Source organism: Trachypithecus francoisi, unplaced genomic scaffold (assembly GCF_009764315.1).
Source record: "Trachypithecus francoisi isolate TF-2019V2 unplaced genomic scaffold, Tfra_2.0 Lachesis_group12, whole genome shotgun sequence".
Taxonomy (NCBI): domain Eukaryota; kingdom Metazoa; phylum Chordata; class Mammalia; order Primates; family Cercopithecidae; genus Trachypithecus; species Trachypithecus francoisi.
In genome coordinates, this window is record NW_022681457.1 from 93,777,257 (window position 1) to 93,799,375 (window position 22,119).

The 22,119-nt window shown below is 39.7% G+C and overlaps 1 protein-coding gene across 23 annotated transcripts in view; it reads left to right on the plus strand.

Moving 5' to 3' along the window:
* PUM1 (pumilio RNA binding family member 1) overlaps positions 1–22,119 on the plus strand; it is a 130,976-nt gene that overhangs the window by 47,268 nt on the left and 61,589 nt on the right. For 18 of the 23 annotated variants that reach the window (XM_033227396.1, XM_033227398.1, XM_033227413.1 and 15 more), the window contains exons 3-6: positions 6,228–6,336; positions 7,297–7,475; positions 17,715–17,881; positions 20,306–20,576. In XM_033227396.1, coding sequence (XP_033083287.1) covers positions 6,228–6,336; positions 7,297–7,475; positions 17,715–17,881; positions 20,306–20,576 — 726 coding nt within the window. The remainder of the gene's footprint in view (positions 1–6,227; positions 6,337–7,296; positions 7,476–17,714; positions 17,882–20,305; positions 20,577–22,119) is intronic. The other 5 variants (XM_033227415.1, XM_033227417.1, XM_033227416.1 and 2 more) reach the window with 2 other exon arrangements.

A 22,119-nucleotide genomic window follows, 5' to 3' on the forward strand; every position in this document is an offset into this window, starting at 1 on the left:
TGTGTTATCTCTTTCATTGTATGCAATAGGTCATTTTGTAGGTGAGAAAAAGCAGAAGAGGATAAAGGATAAAATTCACACAGCTGGGATTTAAAACTAGTTTAAAACAAAGTGATTGCAGAGCATTCATGGATCTTTATCACTGTTATTAAAATAAACCTAGAGTTTCTTGATATTCTCCACTTTTTATTGTCTTAATCCGTGTTTTAAGGGTTCTTGGTGTAGGATTTTATGACCCGATTGATTGTTAAGTGTGGTTTTGCGTATTGTTCTTTTTTGTTAGATGGAAAGGTAAAAAGGTGTTTCCAGACAACATTTAAAAGTGTCTCAAGTGGCTAACATTGCTTGTAAACCAGTGCTTGCCTTCTGTTTTGTTTTCCAGAAGCTCATGAATAAGCTTACTGATTTTTTTTTTTTTCATAAGTTTTTTCTTTTATAAACTTAGGATTCAGGTCGGGATAAATAGTGTATGTGTGTGTGTTTCTCCCAGTGATTTGAGAGCAGACACTATTGGTGGTGCAGTTAGGAATTCCACTTAATGTGACATTACAAGGAAGAGTACAAGGTCTATTTATTGTATTGCTGGGGATGATAGGACTCCCCAAGTCTTGTTTCTCAGTTTGTAGATCTTGAAATGGACTGTTACGGCCGGGCGCGGTGGCTCAGCCTGTAATCCCAGCCCTTTGGGAGGCCGAGACAGGCGGATCACGAGGTCAGGAGATCGAGACCAACCTGGCTAACACGGTGAAACCCCGTCTCTACTAAAAAAATACAAAAAACTACCCGGGCGAGGTGGTGGGCGCCTGTAGTCCCAGCTACTCGGGAGGCTGAGGCAGGAGAATGGCGTAAACCGGGGAGGCAGAGCTTGCAGTGAGCTGAGATCCGGCCACTGCACTCCAGCCTGGGTGGCAGAGCGAGACTCCGTCTCAAAAAAAAATAAAAAAAAAAAAGAAATGGACTGTTATTACTAATTCAGATGATTGGGTTATGATATTGACCCCACACTAACCAGAACAACAAGAGACTAATGTATGAAAACCAAAATGCAGTCTACTGATTTTTTTTTTAAGGAGAAAAAGCAACTCTTAGATGGACAAGGATAGTTGTGTTTGATGATTGGCATGGTTGGCTATAGGAGGAAGCCAGTTCCTCTAAGAATATGGCTTGGTAAGCAGAGTTGGAGCCAAGGAAATTGCTTGAGTGTTTTTAGTGTCCAGTGTAATTAAGCTACTATCTAACCAGATGTATTGATTGCTTTAATAAGAATAGGCTTCTTTGTGTGTCATTTCTTTGTGTGTCATATGCCCTGCTCTTAAATGTGTCACCTGGATAATACTGGCTACATCTGACTCCTTGGGTCTCCTTTGCTTTTATTGGACCAATTCCTAACTCCTGTTATCTTCTTTTGGAATTGTCAAATTGTTTAATCCTCTTACTACCAAATTATTCTTTAAAACAGACTCTGTACATCTCTTTTGTGATCTGTTACTTTTTGCCTTGTCAAAAAAACCAGTCTTTATTTCCAAATTCTTGATGGGGTGGATAGGGACTATCTTTTCATAGGTTGGATGCATTTACATTTTTGGTTATTGTGTGTTAAGTGAAGATTTGGCAACTGCTGGTATTTATGCCAGTGGGTTGGCAAACCAGGATATTTTAGCCAATGCTGTGGATGATGTTACCTGCAGAGAGGTTACTGTTGAATTTGAAATTGTACTTGGATAACACATTATTATTTGCTTTTATAATTCAGTAGTTTCTAACTCCTTTTAATATGATCAGATTTGAACAGTTAGGTATCTTTTAGCTGACTGTTGAATATAAGTGATTGCTACTAATTTTCAGTAAGCTCAACATGTCTAAATTGATTTGATTTTGCAGAGTTAAAAAAGCCAGTTTTTTTTTTTTTTTTTTTAAATACAGAAGGGCTATAAGACAAATTTGGGGAAAAGATGCAGTGGAACAGAGGTAATTACTTTTTTTCGAATTCAAAAGGATTTTACTTTCATCACTTACTTTTAAATATTAGAAGTGGAACAAGAAGTGTTTCTTGAAAACAAACTCCTAAAAAAGTGTTTCCAATATACAAAAACACTTCCACATATTCACAACTGTGTTGTTGCTGCTTAACAGATCACCCTAAAATTTAATGGCTTAAAACAACACAGTGTGTATGTGTGTGTGTGTATGTGGTGTGTGTTTTAAGAGATAGGGTCTCACTCTGTTGCCCAGGTAGGAGTGCACTAGTATAATCGTAGCTCAATGCAGCTTCAAACTTCTGGGCTCAAGGAGTCCTCCCACCTCAGTCTCCTGAATAGCTGAGACTGCAGAGGTGCGCCACCACTCCAGACTCATTTTTAAAAAGTTTTTTGTAAAGCTAGAGTCTCGCTATGTTGGTTGCTTAGTCTGATCTTAGACTCCTGGCCTCAGCCTTGCAAAACACTGGGATTACAGGTATAAGCCACCATGCCCTGCCTAAAACAAGACAGTTATTTAAGCCTCACAGTTGCTGTAGGTTAGGAACGTAGACATGGCTTTCCTGAGTCATGTGCTTCAGGGTCCTTCACAAACTGCAGTCATGATTTCAACTGTGGCTGCCTTCATCTCAAAGCTTGCTTGGAAAAGTTCTGTTTCCAAACTTGCTCATGTGGTTGATGTCAGAATCCATTCTTCGCTGGTTGTTGGACTGAGGATCTCAGTTCTTAATTGTGTGTAAATGACCCAGGGCAGAGGCAGAGTTCAGTGGGAAGCTGCAGAGCAACAGCTTTGTATATGTAGCTGTTGTCCAGAGATGTCTCTCTCGGCTTCATGTGGCCTCTCTGTAGGGCAGCTCACAACATAGCAGCAGTTATCATCAGAGTAAGCAATCAGGACAATAGATAGAAGAGGACAAGTAAGATGGAAATCACAGCTTTTGTAACATCTTGAAAGTAACATCCCATGACTTGCCTTATGTTATTTCCTAGAGGCATGTCATAGGTCTATCCCACAGTCAGGGGAAGGGGATTACATCAGGGCATGAGTACTTGTAAGTGAAGATCATTAAGAGTCATTTCAGATGCTGCTAACCACAGCAGTTGAGTGTAGAATCCATATGTTTTGGAGGAAAGGGAGAAAGACTAAGATCCAGAGACTTTTAAGAGCTTTGCTAATTTTGCTTCTGTCTTTGCCCAAGCACCTTGGTTCAGTCTTTTGCTTTCTTCTTTTTTTTGCTGTAGTGGCAAAAACCGCAATTACTTTTGCACCAACCTAATAGCACTTTGCTTCATGTTTGCTGTATGGTTGTTTCCTTTTGAGAGAATTTACCCTGAAAATAGCCTTGCTTATGTGTTCACCTGCTTCTGCCGGCTTTGCACATTATGACAACCTGGTGTACTATCATGAAAGGTGACAGGATCCCAGAACTGATTTTTGAGCTGAAAGGCTGCTGCTTTCTGTAAGCAATTTTACAAATTATGGAAAAGACTGTATTTACATATGTAGGCTGGAGGCTGGTACTTTTGGAAACTGTTCCTTGAGTTTTTTTTTTGTTTGTTTGTTTGTTTTTTGAGAGAGTCTTGTCTGTCGCCCAGGCTGGAGTGCACTGGCGAGATCTTGGCTCACTGCAACCTCCGCTTCCCTGGTTCAAGCAATTCTTGTGCCTCAGCCTCCTGAGTAGCTGGAACTACAAGTGTGCACCACCATACACAGCTAATTTTTGTGTTTTTTAGTAGAGACGGGGATCTCGCCATGTTGGCCATTCTAGTCTCGAACTCCTGACCTCAGGTGATCCACCTGCCTCAGCCTCCCAAAGTGCCGGGATTACAGGCATGAGCCACCACGTTGGGCCCCCTGTTCCTTGAGTTTTAAATAAAGATTTATAAGTTTCTGGGAAGAATGAACTCTTAAAAATTTAAAGGACAAGAATGGTTTTGATCACCTTAGCGCTCTTTGCACTGTTATGTGGAGCATAAAACAAGTGAGGCCCTCCTTAGGCTGACATTCTTTCTTCTGGAATACAAAAGAGTAGTTGCTCTTGCTTTGCACAAAATGCAGGAGAAAAAAAAATCAGAATTTTAGTTGGATAAAGGATATAACCAATGGGGAAAGAAATTTTATTTGTAATCTTTGGACAGGACATTTTTCTTTCTTTCTTTTTTTTTTTTTTGGAGATGGAGTCTTGCTCTGTCGCCCAGGCCGGAGTTCAGTGGCTCGAACTCAGCTCACTGCAACCTCCCCCTCCTGGTTCAAGGGATTCTCCTGCCTCAGCCTCCCAAGGAGCTGGGACTACAGGCACCCGCCACTATGCCCGGCCAGTTTTTTTTTTTTTTGTATTTTTAGTAAAGACAGGGTTTCACCGTGTTAGCCAGGATGATCTTGATCTCCTGACCTCATGATCCTCCTGCCTCAGCCTTCCAAAGTGCTGGGATTATAGGCGTGAGCCACTGCGCCCGGCCTTGCAGCAGACAGGACATTTTTGAGACTAAAAGGAGAAAAATAAGTTTAAAAATAATTCTTGAATTGTCCTTTGCATAGTTTACACTAATTTTCAGTATCCCCTCTGTGACCTGATTTGACAGTTATTTTACCTAGGTGTGATGTTTTTGAATACGTTTATTGAGAACCTGTTGTGCTAGGCACTCATCAATAGTATTTCTAATCATCACAGCAACTTGAATTATATTTTCTTCATCAATGAAAAGAGAATGAGGTTCTGGGCAGTTTAGTGAAATTTCTAGGGCACTTCAAAGTTGTCTAGTTCAGTGCTTCCCGACCCTAATGCTTAGCGTTGATCAGGGCTCTTTCCCATTTTACCCTGATCCCCACCCTCCCCCAAATGCCCTTAGGGCAATAAGTGGTATACCAGGAAGACTGCTACTTATAACTGTTCATTTTCAAGGAAACTTAAGTATCTGCGCAATTAAATACCAGACAAATGTGTGTTTTGTCCTAACCTTGTTTAATTAGTAAACAACAAATTAGGTCCTTAAGAGCAAAGTGTGTGGCAGACTGCTTTGGTCCAGGCAATAACCCATGTCCATGAGATAGATTATAGAGCCACTTAAAGGTAGATGAAAATTATGCTGAGAAACCCAGAAATTAGATTTGGGAAGCAGAGATTTATTTTAGTGAGAGCAGAGTTTAATTATTTTTCCATTATCATTGGGTTATGGGTTAAATGGGAAAGTTAAACCTTTATTGTCAAGGAGAGGAAATGTTTTGTGCTTTCTGGTTTTTTATTGTGTTCCTCTGAGAAATTCAACTCTCCAGGTATTTTTGTGCTCAAAAATGGTGGTTAAATACTATCTGAAACGTCTTAGTTTCCTGTGTAATAGCAGTTGAAAACATAATTAGAGGAAATAAGAGGGGGCATTTTAGCCAGTAAAGCTGATGACCAGAACCAAGAATGATAGAGTTCTGTGGAATTTTACTTTGTAAGCCTGGTCACTGGTGCTTTGATCTAAAACTGTACTGTGTTTTGCTTGAAGGGTACTTTGCATTTTTTTGTTGTAGCTAGTATAAACTCATGTTGGCTTATGGCCAGCCATCCCTGTGTTTCTCTGAAGCATGGAGTGATTTGTGAAGTCACTTTAATGGCATTACCAAGTATTGTTAAAAAATTAATGGAGGTTAGGAGATTTCATTTCCCTTCCAGTAATGAAGGAATAGCTTTTCTGTCCTTCCAAAATCTTGGAATAGGTTAGTGTTGTGGTTGGGAAGTATTTTGGTTAATGGAGTCTCTGTGTATAAAGGAAGTGAATTTTGCCTCTGGCATTCCATAGCTCAGGTTCATAGCTGAGCTTCATAGCTGGGTTCATGCTCCAGCTTGAGTAACTTTGTCTGGTAGTTAGTACACATAGAGAAGTGTTTTCATAGTTGTAGATACTTTCTTTTTCAATAAGAGTCTACTTCGTAGTTAGCTAATAGGGTCACTATTAGTTCCTTCCCCACCTCCTTAAAAATCTTGGCATGGGTTAAGTGAATAATTCTAGTTATTTAAGTTGAGCCTCTATTGGATGGTTTGATCAGTGTCCCCACCCCTGCCCCCACCTTGCCTTAGGCCTCTCTGTGACTTTTACCAAATACATAGTAGTGCTCTGACCACAGTTGTGTAGTTGGAACACTTTAATTAAAGACCTTCAGGGCACGTGAGCATCTTCAGTACCCTTGTCTAAAAGAAAGTGTTGACTGCTGTACTTTCATCCTTTATGAATTCTTTAAAAGCATCTATTATTTTTAATTTGCAGCAGCTCTTGCCAGGTAAAAAGTTTTGGGAAACAGATGAATCCAGCAAAGATGGACCAAAAGGAATATTCCTGGGTGATCAATGGCGAGACAGTGCCTGGGGAACATCAGGTAATCTAGATCTAGCATCTGTACTGTGATTTATGCCTGTCTTAGAGCTCCTTTCCTCAGCAATTGGCAAGATATGAATTTTACATCAGTGACATAAGCATGTCAAGCAGTGTCCTCTCCTGTAGTATAATTGCCATTAAGGAGCTTATATGATGTAATTTATTAAAACGTAATTAACATAAAATCAAATCTTCAGTATTTTTTGAAGTGCTAGCCACAGGGGAATGGTCTTATTTGAAACGACCATAATTTCAGCTGTAACGTTTTGTTCTGTACTGCTGTCAGCATACTTGGAATTAGAAAATCCACACCTGCCATTTGAAATTCATGTTTCTCTTTCTCCCCTTGCCCTTGTGTACCGTGTATGGAATGATCTATCTTTAAACGTGATTGGGACCAAATCAAGTCACTGGGCACGGACATTCTTCTGGCATACTACCCCTGAAGAGGGATGGGGAGAACTTATAGAGGCAGACACACTGACAGCAGAAAAAGTGACAGATGATAGGGAGGAAGGAGACAGAAAACCCAAACTAGTGTCGTGTATTACAGCACAACGTAAGCATGGAACCTCATGATGGCAGTGAATTATCAGAAAAGAACAAATTACATTGTTTTTAAAAAGGGCAATAAAATCATATTTTGTTTTAGTAATACTAATAAAATATATTTAAAAATTCCTTTTACTTATAAAGGGATAAACATTTTATCCACTCAGCTAGATAAACCAGATAAGCGAGATAAACTGTTGTATTCCTCTGCTATCCCGGATAAATGAGGAGTGTGTTCCATTTCCTTAGCTTATGTTGAATAATCATACAGTGAAAGACATGATAGGAGGTTTTGGCTCAACTGACTTTGGCAAGTTTCCTGATTCCATTGGTTTATCCATGAGACGTCACTCATAATTTGTTTGAGCCTCTGGCTGCACTGTATCATGCTTGTGTATCTTTTTTGTAGATCATTCAGTTTCCCAGCCAATCATGGTGCAGAGAAGACCTGGTCAGAGTTTCCATGTGAACAGTGAGGTCAATTCTGTACTGTCCCCACGATCGGAGAGTGGGGGACTAGGCGTTAGCATGGTGGAGTATGTGTTGAGCTCATCCCCGGGCGATTCCTGTCTAAGAAAAGGAGGATTTGTAAGTTGGCTTGAGGAACTTGTTCCTATCTCTCTCTCTCTCTCTTTCTTTTTTCCCCTAAAGCAAAACATGCCTGTTTAGTGTCCTTAGATATTCACAGCATTAATTACAGGGTATTTTCAAACAACATTTGTTGTAAATAGAACTCAGCAAACATAGTAGGAGATGTAAACTAAACTTTTAAAAACTAAATTAATAATGTTTTGGGGGGGACACATTGATAGTCATGTGAGATGAGAACTGAAATCTCGATCACAGTTCATTGGTCTATCAGAAAACACCATTTTTACTTTAAAATAAAAACAAAAGGAGGGTGGTGAAGGAATTTAAAACATAAAGCTGATGATGGGATGTTAACAGGGAATTTCAGATTTGAGAGCAGTGATTTGCCAATACCCGAGAAACCTTAATATAGATCAGATTATAGGGCTATTCTTGTTTTGTTAGCTACTATTTAATTATAGAATCCTCTTTGGCCCTCCTTGAATGGCTTTGTTTCTCACACCTGGCCTGTCAAGAAGTTAGGGATTCTGTTAATTCTTTCTTATGAATTTTCCGATGCTAAATTGTAGTCAAATAAGTCTCTGTGTCTATAGCCTCTTTCTTTTTAAGTCTTAAGCATTTTTCCGTGAGCATCTGTGATAGCCTTTCTCAAAACAATTTCTTTATCATTAACTTTCTATATTGAGAAGTCTTAAGATGTATTTCCATTTGAGTCTTCCTCATTTTGAATTCTGTGACTGTTGTCATATTCCAAGTTACAGATAGGAAGGCCATGAGAGGCACTTGAATCTGTCTTCCCTCCCTTTCTCCTGTCTAAACTTGTTTTGTACTTTTTCAAAGCCATTTCTCTGAAGTCATTTCGGGCTGATATCACCTGATAGCGGTCATTTAAGAGATTTTAATATAATTCTTTCTCACAAATTATATTAATAATATTATAACTTTCTTTAATAGCATTTGTTGCTCAGTATTTCTTAGTGTTATACATCTTTTGCTGGGTATCAGAGGCTTGGTCCTGTTTTCCCTAATCCACGTTAAATTTTGTTACAGAAACAGTAGTTCATTTTTGGTGCAGCTTCCTCAAGTGTCAAGTACAGTTCTTAAGTACTAGCTATTCTAAAGCTGACCTGATTGCTTTTCGGGGTTTTGACCCTGCAGAGACCTAGGTCGGGTTTAGTAGCTTGTGAATCAGATAGGAGATGGCTCCTTTTATATGAACCTTCCCAAGGGGCTGCTTGGGAAGAACAAGATCTACCCTTTGGATGTGAGTTATTTCTCTTTTTTCACCCAATCCCCAGCTCACCTCTTTTTCTGTCCTCGCTCTTTCCTCATCTTATGAGCACAGATTCCTCAGCAGAAATTAGTGTTGTGCGTCAGTAGGTTGCTAGTGTGGTGAACTGGAACCTGTGACTCTAGCTGTGAATTCTCTGTCATGTGTGTGATCAGTTTCTAATTCTTGGGCACTAACCAGGAGGCATGTACCTGCATTACTGTGAAGCTTGTAGGAGGCAGAAAAATAGTTGGAATTAGGAGAAAGATACATGGTGGGATTGAATCATTTTGCCACTTATTTTTCTCTTTTTAAACAATCATCTCATACAGTTATTTTGATGACAAAAACTATATCATTTGTCCTGGGAGACTGGTGATTTACCTCTATTACAAAAGAATTGTGACTAGAGGAGGTTAAGACTTCAGGCTAGATAGATGGGGTCAGAAGATTGGACTCTAAGCATCCAGATAATTTACTGAGCTTCTGAGGTATGCATAAAGATAAATGAAAATTTTGAGGTATGCATAAAAATAAATGAAAATTCTCCAAATTTGTGTTCCAGCTTCTTTTAGAAGGAAGATCGTGGGTAATGGAATATTATCCCATAGTTTAACTTAGATTGCATCTATAGAGTGATAGAAGCAGACTGATCTAGTGACATCAAGCCACTTGTTGGCATATACAGTCTTCTGGTGTCTGGAGACCTGTGGCTCAGTGAACCGGTTATCTTTATTATTGCTATTATTATTGACATGGAGTTTCACTCTCGTCGCCCAGGCTGGAGTGCAGTGGCATGATCTTGGCTCATTGCAACCTCCACTTCCAGGGTTCAAGCGATTCTCCTGCGTTAGCCTCCTGAGTAGCTGGGATTACAGGTGCCTGCCACCATGCCCAGCTAATTTTTGTATTTTTAGTAGAGACGGGGTTTCACCATGTTGGCCAGGCTGGTCTCAAACTCCTGACCTCAGGTGGTCTTCCCATCTCAGCCTCCCAGAGTGCTGGGATTACAGGCATGAGCCACGGCGCCCGGCCAGTGAACTGATTATCAGCTTTGTGGTTGTATCCTCTTGATTTTATACCTAACCTGGCTTTGCTCTGCCTGTTGGTCAGGATGACACCTGACCAAAGCTCTTTTTGTGGAAGCCTGAGTCACTTCATGGTTGTCATAGTATGTGTGCCTCTTCTTGAGGAAAGTGAGCCTTTTCTTTTTAAGTCTAGTCTGTCATTTAAAGTGTTGAATTCAGAGAACCAGAAAGATAGGATATTGGCTTCTTGTAGATAATTGTTCTAAAGGAGGAGTGGTACTTGGTAGTATATGGGGTCAGGGCATACAGGTATTTTTACTTTTGGGGTAGCTGTATCAACATTAACTCCAGTAAGCCTCACTTTAATCTTGAGAGCTGAAAACATCATCTCTGACGGTATAGTGATTGTAGACCTCAAAGCAGGTAACTAAGAAGTTATTCATACACACTGACAACAGATAATCTATACTCTAACTTTTCTGGTAAAGGTGGTTCAGAACTAAAATAAATCTCTCTATAGTGGTTTACCATTTTCAGTGAACTTTCCTAGTTACAGCTAGATTGAAGCTGTTTAGCTCTTTGTCTAGCTTGAATTCATTTTGATTGTACAAATGGTCACAGTTTAGTGGTTTTGGCTTCTGTGATAAGAATACATTCTGGCTAACAAGAAGAATCTGGCAACCATATTTTGTTCTGAGCATTCACTGTAAATTTTTGGTAGTATTCTACATAGGAATCTCAAACTTCAGGAGAGCAGCTTTCAGAATAATAGAGCTCAAAATATCAGTCAGATCTTTTACTTTTCTTTTCATATCCTTTATTTTATTTATTCGTGGAGTAGAACAGGTACCCGCCCCACAGCCCCCCATGGTTCAGGGTGGTTACAAAATGAGATGTAAGTATTGCTTTTTTGAGGCCCGTGGGTAAGATTGCCATCTAAGGACCCTGCTGTCTGGAATACCAGCTGATCTTTTTCAAATAGGTGGAAGCCTAGCCAGCCAAAAAGTGGATCATGATTTCTACCTTGCTGGTTTATGGTGCCCGGGGAAATGAGAAGACCACTCTAAACTTCGATTAGGGTAATGACCAACTTTAACCTCACAGAAGAAAGATTTTTAGAAAAAATATATTGGGAAGGTCTTTCTGTTTGTTCTGTAGAGAGTATCTGCTTTTTGATATAGAGAATATGTACACATTCATGGTATACATCTATTTGGGCCGTGAAACTTGATGACTTGTTTGTCGAGGTTTCACTGCATTTACTTTAGGTAATGAGTGCTACTTTACTTTCATAGGTTTTGTTTGAAAACTTCTGTACAATGTAATGCAGATAGAAGTCAGGGGTTTGAGTTTCCAGTGGACCTTAATTCATCTGCAAAATGGGGATAATCAAAACTCGACAAAGTAATTCATATGGCTATGTAGCATATGTGAAAATGCTTTGTAAACATTAAAAGTCTTACTACCCAAAGTCAGTGGGCCAACAGCATTAGCATCGCCTGGGAGCTTATCAGAAACTCAGAATCTCGGATCATACCTCAGAGCGAATGAATCAAAACCTGCATTTTGACAAGACTACCCAGATGATTTGTATGCACATTAAAGTTTGATAAGCACTGCTGTCATACGCATATCTCAGAAAACTCGGCTGGACAAAGAATCTAATGATTAGAGCCTTAAAAGTTTCCTAGGGGAAAAAACATAGTATGTCTAGCAATTTTTAAGCCTTGGTGGGGAGGGCTGGTGAGGGCACTGTGAAAAAGGCAATGGGGGAAAAAATGTGAAAATTGGATAAAGTATTTTTTAAAAAAGACAACTGTACTTTCATGAATTTCCTTATTTAGTCCTTGGAACAACACTTTGAGGTAGATACTATTGTCTCTATTAATTTATAGATGAGAAAAATGAGTCTTTAGAGGGGAAGTGGGGGACTGAATTCAAACTTTGTTCTAATTTCAATTTTTAACTATATTGCTTTCCACTGTGCCATACTGGCATTGTTTGTGAGTAGAAATCCTCAAAAAAGGATCAGATTTAATATGTTAAGAAGTATTTCATGTGGCTAGCAGTTTCAAACTTACAATTTTTAATATTTGAGTTTTTTTTTTTTTTTTTTTTTTAATTTTTTTGAGACAGTCTCTTTCTGTCGCCTGGGCTGGAAGGCAATGGTGTGATCTTAGCTCACTGCAACTTCCACTTCCTGGGTTCAGGTGATTCTTGTGCCTCAGCCTCCCAAGTAGCTGGCACTACAGGAGTGCATGCACCACCACAGCCAGCTAATTTATATTTGAAAATTTGAATTACCAGTAGAGCTTGGCATTGTTGTACTTTAAAGGAATTAGACATTTCAGTTATTTGGCATTTTGTGAAAATGGGTAAGTGTGTGCAGGAGAAACCAATGTTTTAGTTAACACTGTTATAGTTTTCGGATTCAGTGTGTCAAGCAGGTATAAAATACTTCTTTGTAGAAAGAAGGGAGGAAAATTACTAATCCCATTAAATATGACTTCTCTGTATGAAGCTTTCTTTTAAGATCACTGCAGTAAGAGTAGTAAATAGATTTGAAATCTTCTGATTTCATTCAAAATAGATATATTAGGAAGTATTCCCCCCTTTATGTGAGTCTTTTGAGGAAGCTGAGCCATAAGTGCATGGATTCTGACCTCAACAATATATAGTCCTTCCTCCGTCTGCTTTTCTCCCAGTTCTTTGATATTTAGCAATTTCTCTCCCTTTCTCTAGGTATGGGATCTCTCAGCACCCATCTTGGTTCCACTCTTGAGATTTTGATTGGGCCAGGCCACTTGAAATTTGAGCATTTTACTGAAGTTTGTATTTGAGCACTATCGCTTTGGGTTAACATTCAGCTAAAGAAAGCCCATAATTAAAAGATGCTGTTAAGCCTTTTTCATTTATTCATTTAGCTAATAGACTTTTCCAGTACTGTATGTACTAGATAATATGTAATAGAAAAGCAAATCACAAACCATGCCTTTCTGATGCTTATGTTGGATTTAATTACCTTGGTTCTTAGTTGTGGATACTTATCAGAGCTATTTGAGCAGAAGCTTTTCACAACATTTGCAGGAACCTCTACATACCAATCAGATCAATCTCTGGTGCAGAGGGTGGGCTCAGCCACCTGTGAATTTGAAAAAGATTGCGTTGCTTAACCTTAATCATAGAACCACTGCTTTGTGAAAATGACAATGCCCCTGGGAGGGCCATATTGGCTATATCCTTGTATTTGAGATTTAAACCACTTAATTGGGACATTTAAGATTTTTATTCTTGATGTCGTGTATAGTGTTACATAAGAAATACCATCCCAGTGCGTCTATTACTACTATTATATTACATTTATGTAAAATGGCTTATCTTTATAAAACTTTTACACATACATTATTTCATTGTTATTCATAGTAAACAAAGTCTGAGAGATTGAATAACCTGTCCAAAGTCCTGTGACCAGTAAGTGTTAGCAGTTGACATAGAATGTAGGTTCTGTGCACCCTGGTTCAGTACTTTTTTTTTCTTTGAGACAGAGTCTTGCTCTGTTGCCCTGGCGGTGGTGCGATCTTGGCTCACTGCAACCTCCACCTCCTGGGTTCAAGCGATTGTCCTGCCTCAGCCTCCCGAGTAGCTGGGATTACAGGTGTGCGCCACCACGTCTGGCTAATGTTTGTATTTTTAGTAGAGATGGAGTTTCACCATGTTGGCCAGGCTGGTCTTGAACTCCTGACCTCAGATGATCCACCTGCCTCGGTCTCCCGAAGTGCTGGGATTACAGGCGTGAGCTACTGCGCCTAGCGAGTTCACTACTTTTTAAAAGACTGGGCTAGGTGTTATGGCTCACACTTGTAATCCCAGAGCTTTGGGAGACTGAGAAAGGAGGCCCATCACTTGAACCTAGGAGTTTGAATTTAGCTTGTGAAACATAGCAAGACCCCATCTCTACAAAAAATATAAAAATCAGCCAGGCATGGTGTGTGCACCTGTAGTCATAGCTGCTTGGGAGGCTAAGGTGGGAGGATCGCGCAAAAAAAAAAAAAAAAAAATCACATAGCTGTGAATAGTTTATCTTAATATTTTTCAGAAGTGTAAAATTTTCATAAAACTTAACAGCCCATTTATACCTTTCCTATTGTCTCTAGGGTCTTCATGTTTTTAAGATACCATTTTAAGTATCTTGAACCTGATACTGCTGTCTATTAATGAAATAAAGACAGGGTCTCACTTTGTCCCCAGACTGGAGTGCATTGGTAGTGCATATTTTGTTCTTAGCATTCACTGTAAATTTTTGGTAGTATTCCCCATAGGAATCTCAGACTTCAGGAGAGCAACTTTTAGAATAATAGGAGAGCTCAAAATATCAGTCAAGTCTTTTATTTTTATTTTCTTTTCATATCCTTTATTTTATTTATTCTTGGAGTAGAACAGGTGCCCGCCCCACAGCTCACTGCAGCTTTGAACCCCTGAGCTCAAGTGGTCTTCCTGCCTCAGCCTACTGAGTAGCAAGGACTACAGGCACATGCTACCTTGCCCAGCTAATTTTTTTTTAAAACTTTTTTGTAGAAATGGCATCTCTGTGTTGCCCAGGCTTGCCTTGAACTCTGGGCCTCAACCTAGATCCTTCTGCTTCTGCCTCCCAAAGTGCTAGGATTACAGGCATGAGCCACTGCGTGCAGCTGATACCATCTCTTAATAGTAGACTTTTACAGAATGGTTTCCTATTTGTGCTTTTGTTTTTACTCAGAAGTCAGACCTCTGCCAGCTGTTTTTATGGAGGGCCATTGTTGATTTCTTGAGGTTTTTTTTGTTTTTCTTCTTTTAAGTAAACTTTCTATTGAAATACAACCTATGTTCAGAGAAGTGTACGAGCCGTAAATGTTCATCTTCTTGAATTTCCTCAAAATCAAAACACCCATATAACACTTACCTAGATCAAGAATTAGAAAATTCCCTTGGGTCTCCCACCCTCTAAAAGAAGGAACCCACTATTTTGGTTATGCATCAATAGTTTATTCAGAGTAGAAAACCAGGTATTTTGTAGGAATGGCCTGTACGATATTGGTAAAATGCAGCACATTGCAGGGAAATATTTGAAAATCTGTCCCGTGGCAGTATAACGAGAATGTAAATTAGTGACTTAGAGTGCAACTTAGTGGTCAAGATTTCAGGCCAGGCCAGGTGTGGTGGCGCATGCCTGTAATCTCAGCTGCTGGGGAGGCTGAGGCAGGAGAATCACTTGAACCTGGAAGGTGGAGGTTTCAGTGAGCTGAGATCGCACCACTGCACTCCAGCCTGGGCAACAGAGCAAGATTCTGTCTTAAACAACAACAACAACAACAACACAGAAGAGATTTCAGGCCAGACAGCTTATAGATGAGATGAGCAGGTTCTCAGTAAAGCCCTTGTGAAGAGCCCCTGAGGAAAGATAATGCAGAGCATTGATTTGACTAGTGCACATCCCCTGCAACCAGCTGTCTTGCTTATTGAAACTTCCTACTGCTGCTTTATCCTCCTTTCTTTCCCCCTCTTTTTAAAAATAAATAAATACATAAATAAAAGAGTTTTGCTCTTGTTGCCTAGGCTGCAGTGCAATGGTGCAATCTCAGCTCACTGCAACTTCTGCCTCTTGGGTTCAAGCGATTGTCCTGCCTCAGCCTCCCGAGTAGCTAGGATTACAGGTGCTGCCTAATTTTTGTATTTTTAGTGGAGACAGGGTTTCACCATGTTAGCCAGGCTGGTCTCGAACTCCTGAACTCAAGTGATCCTGCCTGGCCCTTCCAAAGTGCTGGAATTACAGGTGTGAGCCCCCGTGCCTGGCCCTTTCTGTCCATTTTTGCCTACAGACCTTTTGAACTCCTTTTGAGAAATTGGAGCTGAACTGTTTCTTCTGAGCCAGTGATTTGATTTGTAGACTTGCGGAAGAGGATGACTTAGGCTAGGCAGTGGGATGATTCTTGTAATATTCTTTTGCTGTTGACATTAATGGTTTCTGATTCAGGTAGAGTTGTCATCTAGACCATATTACCACCCCCGGGACTCTTATTTAATGATGATAAAGACAACAGGAAGATCATTCTTATTTTAACAGTTCAGTTTTGCGGGATTTTTTGTTCCTTTTAATTTTCTTCATCATATTTATTGAACTTTTATCAGGCACTGCAGTCAGTGCTAGGGATATGAAAATGAGTACACAGCTTTAGTCAGTTTTACCTCTGCGGGTATGGAGGAAGCTATTGCCTTTGGATATTTTGACAGATCTTTTTGTCTTTAGAACCCTATCATATTCCCATCTCGGCTTTGGGGAATCTCAATGTGGTACATAACTGGCTATCGTTCAGTCCTTTTGAATCAATAACAGCCACATACTTTAAAGATTCTATTCTGAAAGGCACATCTCAATGGCCAAATCAAAGCTGTGATTTACTGTCTTGATGCCGCATGAAGCTAAGTGGTATATCCTTTCTCAGTTCCTTGTCATATTTGTTCCTTTTTTATATTATCCTTTTCTGTATCACATTTGAACAGAGAATAACTTCAGAAGTAAAATGGGCTCTAAAGTAGTAGTTGAAAGGTTTAAGAATGTCAGCCTTTCTGGGCCAGTGCTCTCTTAAGAGTTTTAAGAGCGTCTGTTGGTTTTGCATCTACAGGCCCATCCACAGTCAGTCTATTTATAACTGAGTGTCGGCTGCTGTGTCCTCCGTTGTTGATTTCTCCCCATTGACGTTTGGTTTTGGTGACTGGAAATGCTTTGCAGCCACTCTCATCTTCTATTGAGTGGATCTTGCCTTGTACCAGGAACTTGAACTTGGTCCATGTGCATTTCTCTTCCTTAAACTAGGAGTCAGTGGTGGGGAAAAGCAAGGCTGCTTCCCTCTAGTTTTGCAAAAACAAAGGTTAAACCCTTAACCCTTTGATGTAAGGTTCTGCAAATCTCTTTGTACTATGTCAAGTCACTATACCAAATCTTTTCTTTTGGAAACCAAGGTACATGTACTTTATATGTCCAGGGCTTAACTTGGGATGTTGGTAAGAGGAGATAGACTTAATTTCTGTAGAAGGCAGGACATAAACATGACATGTCTAGCACTAGATAAATTCTTTTAGGCCCAGCATTTTAAGCTTTGTAGTTTGAAACACTTGAGACAGAAATTCTCTTGCATCAAATGCTTCAATTTAACATACTCCCACTTAGAGATCTCATGAATAATCTTTGTTACCGGTAGATGGTAGAAGATAGTTATTAGAGTACTTTTGGTGAAAGAATCTCATAGTTAGAGTTAACTTGTTTTGAGGCATTAAAAAACTTAAGGGTCATCAGACAATTGTTGATGCATACCTGTGAGGCTTATAGGGTAGAGCTGGGAGGTGACGCAAATTGACAGGGCATATATCCCAAGATCAGGTACAGAATAATTGAGTTGATATGATGTCAGACCACACTTGGCTCAATATTTAGAAGTAAGGGAGGGATTTACATAGTGCAGTGGAGAAGTATGAAATTCATTTTACAGGCGTAATAATTTTTTTTTTCTATGCTCTTAGCTGTCATACCTGGGGCTTATTAAGAGTCATGCTATTACGTAGAGTTAGGTTTGGGAGTAGAGAACTTGACCAAGAGCTACAGAGTTATGGCTGGGCTTTGGGTAGGAAGAAAAAAAAGGAAGGAAGAAAATGGGTTGATGGGACATTGGATATAGTAAGACTGTTCTGAACTCTGTAACATAAATGTATGTCTGTCTCCCCCATTTGGCAAGATCTTCTGCAGTGTTCCTGCCTCTGTGTTGTTTGTTAATTAGATTGTAATGTGTGAAAGGGCACAACACCATCCTCTTCTGAGTAGCATCTAGTATAGTCTGGTGCCCACAACGGTTGCCCGTTATTATTAGTTGATGACGATTAGTGAAGCTGAAGCTATTTTTTAAACAGGGCCCAAGGGATGCAGACAGTGATGAAAACGACAAAGGTGAAAAGAAGAACAAGGGTACGTTTGATGGAGATAAGCTAGGAGATTTGAAGGAGGAGGGTGATGTGATGGACAAGACCAATGGTTTACCAGTGCAGAATGGGATTGATGCAGACGTCAAAGATTTTAGGTTTGTATGTTTTACACTTCTGATTTCTTAATGTGGGCTATGGGGTTTTGTTTGTTTTGATTTAGTTTTACTTTGATTTTCGTTTTCCTCTTCTCCTCATGTTTTCTTTTTAAGAATCCAATCTAGTGTAGGCTGTGCTACAAAGATTGTAAATTAACTGGTGAGGTGGAATTTTCTAAAAGTTGTCAATGCCTAAAGCATTGCCAAAATGGTAGATTTTGCATTCGCATAGAACTCTAAAATTTGAAGAAGGATTCCAGAGAAGACTATTTCAGTGATTCTCAAATATTAAAATCACCTAGGATAGATGCCTTCGAACCTTTCTTAAGTTTCTCCCAAGTTATTGTATTAGAGAGCTATGGTTACTAATGGAGTATGTCATATTCCTTTGGTGGTTTAGAGGGAGAAACATTTGAGAACTTATGCATTATCTCATTTGAGTCTCATGAGCTCCTTTTGAGGTAGGTGGACCAGGTATCATTTTCCTCATTTTGAAGAACCAGAGATGCAGCTTAAATGATTTGTTCTTAATCATATCTCTTCTGCAGATGCCTCTCATCCCGTCTCTGGTCATGATTAATTTACAGGTTTTACCCTATTATTTAACTTACACAGTATTAAAATAATGTATATTTATCTTCCACAGTTGGCACGTATTCTTGTTGAAAAATCTATAAAAATCCTTGTCCAGTTATATAGGTAGAGGATTTTTTAAAAATCTCCAGTGTGATAGTACAGGTAGAGAATTTAATTTTGAGTAATTTTAATATCAGTCTAAAGCTAATGCGTGCGCGCACGCGCGTGCGCACACACACACACACACACACACACACACACACAACCCCCTTTGCTTATTCTAATGTCTGCCAAAGTCAAAATGAAAATGTATTTTGCACCATCGTTGTAGGACAAATATTAGTTGTTTCGTATTCCTAATCTAATTATCGTTATGTTGCATGGTTGAATAATTACAGTCTTAAACCTTTTGAAAATTACTTATTTATTTTTTGGAGACAGGGTCTCACTCTCTTACCCAGGCTGGAGTGCAGTGACATGAAGCTCACTGCAGCCCCCACCTCCTGGGTTCAAGCAATCTTCCCACCTCAGCCTCCCGAGTAGCTGGGACTACAGCCGCGCATCACCATGCCTGGCTAATTTTTATATCTTTTGTAGAGACGGGGTTTCGCCATGTTGCCTAGGCTGGTCTTGAACTCCTGAGCTCAAGTGGTCTGCCTGCCTTGGCCTCCCAAAGTGCTGAAATTGCAGGCATGAGCCACCATGCCTGGTCTAAATTACAATCTTTGGAAGAAATTTAAGGCACAGGGTAATAAATACTTACCTAAGGTCTTTCAGATGAGTTCAGGTGTCCTCTCCACCTTGAATATAGCAGCCTATAGCAGTATTTCGTTGTATTATTAAATGGGGGCTGGTGGTGGTAGTGGTGAGTGTGTGTGTGAGTGAGAGAAAGAAAGAGAAGGAACCAAATAATATCTTTAATATGTGCCAGCTACTGGACTACAGGATTTTTTGGGGGTTGGGGGGGTGAAAGTGGAGAAGAAGGGCATTGAATGTTGCCATAGGCTACAGTTTCCTGATAATATTATATATTAGTCTGATTTTGGATCATATCATCCTGAAGTCCTTTTATATAAGATGATAGTAGACCCTGGGTTACCCAGAACCTTGTGTCCCACAATAATTATCAATAGTGCCCCCCCCCCTTTTTTATCTTGGGCATGTCCTAAGATAAAAGAGGGTTTGGATGATAAATTACATCTTCACATTACTTTTCATTCTTAGAATTGTCTCCCTAACAGGGGCATATTCTAGATAAAGAGTTTATCTTGTACTGCTTTGGAATAGTCTGCTTCTTTTGGTTTCTTAGAAGGGGAGTTAGTTTTAGCATTGGTCAGTAATACCATATGTAAAAACTTTTTTCATTTTCTTTTTTTCCTCACAAATATGCCAGGAACATAAAAACATTTTAGAATCACTGAGTTGTGGAATTTTCCCAAGAAACCAACTCCTTCCATTGTCTCTGTATTTAAAGAGTAAATGTTGCATTTTGATGGGACATATTTTGCTACCTGCATTTTAGGATCTGCTTTCATGGATGCCATAGACAGTGATTTTTCCACTTTATTTCAGTTTTCCTCAAACCTGGCCCCCTTGGTGAAGGGATGTAAATTAATAGCAATTAATGTGAATTTAAGGGGTGAATTACATGGAATTGCCAGCAATAGAAGCATCAGTTTAGAAGATGTAACCCTGTAAGCACTGTAAAGTATCTCTGGTTGTTTTATAGAAATAGTTTTAAATACTGTTGATAATGAGCTATGTTGAGGACATTGTCCTTAAACTTGGGTTGCTGTAGTCCCTCCCCACTGAAAATAAGGTTTAATGCCCTTTACTTTCTCTGTTTAGCCGTACCCCTGGTAATTGCCAGAACTCTGCTAATGAAGTGGATCTTCTGGGTCCAAACCAGAATGGTTCTGAGGGCTTAGCCCAGCTGACCAGCACCAATGGTGCCAAGCCTGTGGAGGATTTCTCCAACATGGAGTCCCAGAGTGTCCCCTTGGACCCCATGGAACATGTGGGCATGGAGCCTCTTCAGTTTGATTATTCAGGCACGCAGGTACCTGTGGACTCAGCAGCAGCAACTGTGGGACTTTTTGACTACAATTCTCAACAACAGGTACTGTGTGTGTCTCTGTCACCCTCTCTATTCTCCCTCCAGCCAGCACGTTGTTCAAGTGATTAAGGAAGGGGGGATGGGGGAGGAGGTGGCATTGTTTCAGGCTATCCATAGCTAGCCCTTATGAACCTGTTAGTGATGTAGGTTTACAGAGTCCCCTCATGAAGCTGGTACCTATGCTGAGGTCACTGGCAAGAGGCCACCCTGCTCTATGTGTACTTCCTTTGGCTCTTATCTCTCCTTAGTAGCTGGGGAGTGGATGAGGTAGTGTTGCCTCTTGTAACACAACCCTCTTGGGTGCTAAATTAATCTCTCTGAAGATTTATGTGGTTGTGATGCCGTTGATTTGTTTTGTTTTTAAAATAGTAAACTCTACTATCCACCGCTGTCAGGAGTGTAGTGCCAGGTCATCTTACCGGTTGTGTCTTAGAGTTAAACGAGTTACTCCAGATAACATAGATAAAGATTTGGCATCTTTCAAAAGTATTAGAATGTGATCAGAGGAAACCACACACACAAATCATTCAACTTCAACTCGACCATGAAATTGCTTGGCTCTTTTTTTTTTTTTTTAATTCATACGTCCCTGAAGATGTCATATGTCTACCTTCTATTTTTGAAGACATGTAGGACTACCTCTAGGGTTAACTGATCTCTGTGTTTATTTTATTTTATTTTATTTTATTTTATTTTATTTTTAAAGAAAGGTCAGCTGTCTGAACTACAAAAGAGGGGCTACTAGTTTCCCAGTCTTGCTAAGTATAAGTTCTCTCTTGTGGCGGAAGCAGTTTGACTGTGAATTTCTGTTACTCCTTAGTAGGTTTGTAATAGATGGTTAATACAGACTTCTGGGTTTGAAAGGTTAGCATCTCATTTTGAAGTTGAGAAATTCTGTGTAGGGAAATTTGCTTATGGTCTTTGGAGATTAGTTACGACATGTTGTACCTTTATTGTCATAAACAGCTGATACTAAATTAATTTTGATTGATAGAGTAAAAAGTTAAACATATGAAGTTTTCCTTTAATTTAAGTCTCCTTTGTGGTTTATGAACAATAAATACCTTTAAGGGATTGTGTGAATGTGCATATTCATATAAGGTTAAATTAACAAAATATCTTTCAGAGCGAGTAAACTAAAAGTGTACACTCTTCTCCATGCAGTTCTTAGTAGGTATGCCCGCCTCCCCATGTGAATTGACTTTCTGTGCTTTTTTGTCTTCTTTACGGCCAGTTTTGGTTCTTAGCTTCCATTCCCAGTGTAATGCAGTCTAACCCTTTCTGTGTGTGTGTGTGTGTTTTTTTTTTTTTTTTTTTTTTTTTTTTTAAAGACAAAGTCTGACTCTGTCGCCCAGGCTGGAGTGTAGTGGCTGGATCCCGACTCACTGCAAGCTCCGCTTCCCGGGTTCACGCCATTCTCCTGCCTCAGCCTCCCGAGTAGCTGGGACTACAGGCGCCCGCCACCTCGTCCGGCTAGTTTTTTTGTATTTTTTAGTAGAGACGTGGTTTCACCATGTTAGCCAGGATGGTCTCGATGTCCTGACCT